This window comes from Medicago sativa, chromosome 7 (assembly GCF_051527215.1).
Source record: "Medicago sativa cultivar Bolivia chromosome 7, Bolivia_mono, whole genome shotgun sequence".
NCBI classification, from domain to species: domain Eukaryota; kingdom Viridiplantae; phylum Streptophyta; class Magnoliopsida; order Fabales; family Fabaceae; genus Medicago; species Medicago sativa.
The window spans coordinates 96663642-96666653 of NC_140755.1; the positions used below are offsets into that span (position 1 = coordinate 96663642).

Consider the following 3012-nt stretch of genomic DNA (forward strand, 5'->3'; position numbering starts at 1 on the left):
AATTAAGAGCCACGCGGTGGGGGAAAGAGGTCGGGAAAGAACTCATATAATATTTGTTTAAGAAAGACATTGTACGGACATAGAATATAAACGTGACAACGACATTTGAAACGCGTGTTGTGGAAATTTCGGGGTAAACCATAACACGATTAACGAACGATTCTCTCATGCAATTTTTCCCATTTCACTCGTATACATCCCTTTTTTTGCAACTTTGCCTAACTTTCTAATTGATTCCCCCATTTATGGTACTACGTCTTGACTCTTGAGTCTCTTGACTTGTCCCTATAAATTGATCTAACTAGGGCATGAGAATCAAACACTGCCCCAATAACTTACTAAAAAAGAAAAAAGTATGGACAATATGCCACCAGGTTATCGTTTCTACCCTACAGAAGAAGAGCTTATTTCGTTCTATCTTCACAATATGCTTGAAGGAGAGAAAGAATACACGATTCGTACCGTTATACCAGTCGTTAATATATACGATTACAATCCATCACAACTCCCACGTATAAATCTTTCCATGACTTGACTACGTTATTGTTTTTCATTCTTCTTCTTTTCATTTTTGAATCTAAATGTGCTAGAATTGATAGATCTCTAACTTTGGAAGTAGACATTATCATAATACTTTTATTTAATGTTTAGTTACAATAAGATATTACTAGGTATAATTGTTTATCATAACTCAAAAAAAAAAAAAAGGTATTATTGTTTATCAATATTTTGAATAAAAAAACCAGTTAAGTATTTTGAATAAAAAATTATCTTCATTTTGCATCATTGCATGTAAAATTTCTATATCATTGTGAAAGTCTAATTTATAATTTATTTGTCCCGAAAAAATCCATATATTGCAATATTGTAAATTAGACAATTGATTTTTTTTTCTTATAAAATTATTGGTTTTCAGAAATTTCAGGAGAGGCAAGTATGAGAGACACGGAACAATGGTTCTTTTTCATTCCAAGGCAAGAAAGTGAAGTGAGAGGAGGAAGACCAAAGCGTCTCACCAACACTGGGTACTGGAAAGCCACTGGATCTCCTAATCATGTTTATTCTTCAGATAATCGCATCATTGGAGTGAAAAGAACTATGGTTTTCTATAGTGGAAGAGCTCCAAATGGAAAGAAAACTGATTGGAAAATGAACGAGTATAAGGCCATCCAGTTAGATGAAACATCCTCTTCAAACAAAGTAGCTCCTAAGGTACGTACATATCATATGCATCTTGAACTAGGCCTAAAAAAATAAAGTCTGTTAGATTGATTTCTATGTATACAACCTGATTTATATTGGTTTGAATTTTGAAACTCTAGAGAACCTTGAATTTCGTACATATTGGTTAAGCTAGCATTACGATTACAACGTGCAATTTTATTGTATATATGCATTATGAAGTCTAATTTAGTTAATTTGTTTTACGGGGTCAATCTAATAAGGCGTGATTTTCATGGGAAAAAATGGCAGGGTCTATCTTTATTCTTTTTTTGAGGTTCATATTAGATGGAAACCAGTTTTATATCGTGGATCATAATTTCGCATTATTTGTTTTGTTTTGTTTTGTTTTGTTTTACAGGTCAAATGAGAAGCTAGCTAGCTAATTAACCTTTTGATTAATACTGGCTAATAAAAGAAATTTGATATTGATTATTTAATTGGTTGCAGTTAAGGCAAGAATTCAGTTTATGCCGAGTGTACAAAAAATCAAAGTGCTTAAGGGCATTTGATAGACGACCACCACCAAGGAGGGTTACAACCCATGTTCAAAATGCTCAAGGGCACCAGAAAGATTCAACTTGCGAACATGATGTTCAAATCTCGATGGACATAAGTGCAACAAACTCACCAGAGAGCTCTTCCTCTATAGACCATGTTCAACCCTCACAAGAGGTTGGAGAAGCTAGCCAAATGGATATTGCTGATTATGATGCTTTGTTGGATTGGGAGCAAGTGGATTGGTTCTTAGGGTCGGAGCCATAATATAGGAGAAAATTAGACTACGTGCAAGATTAAATTTGTGGTGGGAGCATCTCAATGACGAAAAAAAAAATTGTGGTGAGATTATCACAATGATGACAAATATTTGTTTCGGTTTTGACAAAAATTACACTTAAGTTTCAACAAAACCACGATGTTAACGTGATATTGTCAAACTCATAGTGAGTCCAAACATATATTATGTGACTACAAGTACAATTAAGTGATTCAAGTTAAATCGGTTGGAATTAATAATGATTATGTAGTTATTTATGTTTTGAAAATGTTTTGATTTATTTATTGCTAGAAACCCCTGAAAATAAATTGTGACAGAAGTAGCTGAGGTGCCCATACAAATCAATTTGCGGAGGTCAAAAACCCCCGTAAATTAGTTTAGAACCCCATTGTTAATTCAAACATATAGTGGAATTGGCTGGAATAGATAATGATTACGTAGCTATTTATGTCTTGAACAAATGTTTTCATTTTTTTCTTACTAGAAACTCCCGCAAATAAATTGTGACACAACTCCCTGCGGGCAGGGATCCTCTCCAGTGAGGGATTGAGGGATCCACTGCAGGCTGTCCAGTGATAATCTTCACCGTTTACTTTTTTTAATAATTAAACCTGCATTTAAGAAACATAACATGAGTGGAGGAGATTACACTGGATGAAAATCTCACAGTAGACAATCTCTTCCCACTCCCCGTAAACCAATTTGTAGAGGTGTCAAAACCCTCGTAACTTAATTTAGAACCACCCCTCGCTCTCTAAATAACGTATTTTTTTGTAATGTCTCCTAATTCTTGCAAATATTTTATCAATAATGATTGAAAATAAATTTACAAATTTAAGGTCTTGGTTAGTATTCATGTTATAGATTTGTGGTTTAAAAATATGATTTATTTCATATCCAATGTTTGTGGGTTTGGGATCTTACCTGATGATAGAGCTCAATGAAGTAATTCAAACCCTAGCTAATGTTTGGACGAGTCCATCACCTCCTAAAGTCATTGTCTTTTCGTGGCA

The 3012-nt window shown here is 33.9% G+C and overlaps 1 protein-coding gene across 1 annotated transcript; it reads left to right on the forward strand.

The window, feature by feature from the left end:
- Positions 1 to 249: 249 nt before the first annotated feature.
- LOC146910782 (NAC domain-containing protein 90-like) lies at positions 250 to 2267 on the forward strand. The gene is made up of 3 exons (XM_085726945.1): positions 250 to 512; positions 917 to 1212; positions 1672 to 2267. The coding sequence occupies exons 1-3, from the start codon at positions 356 to 358 to the stop codon at positions 1984 to 1986; spliced, it is 768 nt and encodes a 255-aa protein (XP_085583071.1). The 5' UTR covers positions 250 to 355; the 3' UTR covers positions 1987 to 2267.
- The last annotated feature ends 745 nt before the right edge of the window (positions 2268 to 3012 follow it).

Coding starts and splice junctions, on each gene's coding strand:
- LOC146910782 (XM_085726945.1), top strand. CDS start 356: ATGGACAATATGCCACCAGGTTATCGTTTCTACCCTACAGAAGAAGAG. Junction 513..916: donor CAATCCATCACAACTCCCAC/GTATAAATCTTT, acceptor ATTGGTTTTCAG/AAATTTCAGGAGAGGCAAGT. Junction 1,213..1,671: donor CAAACAAAGTAGCTCCTAAG/GTACGTACATAT, acceptor AATTGGTTGCAG/TTAAGGCAAGAATTCAGTTT.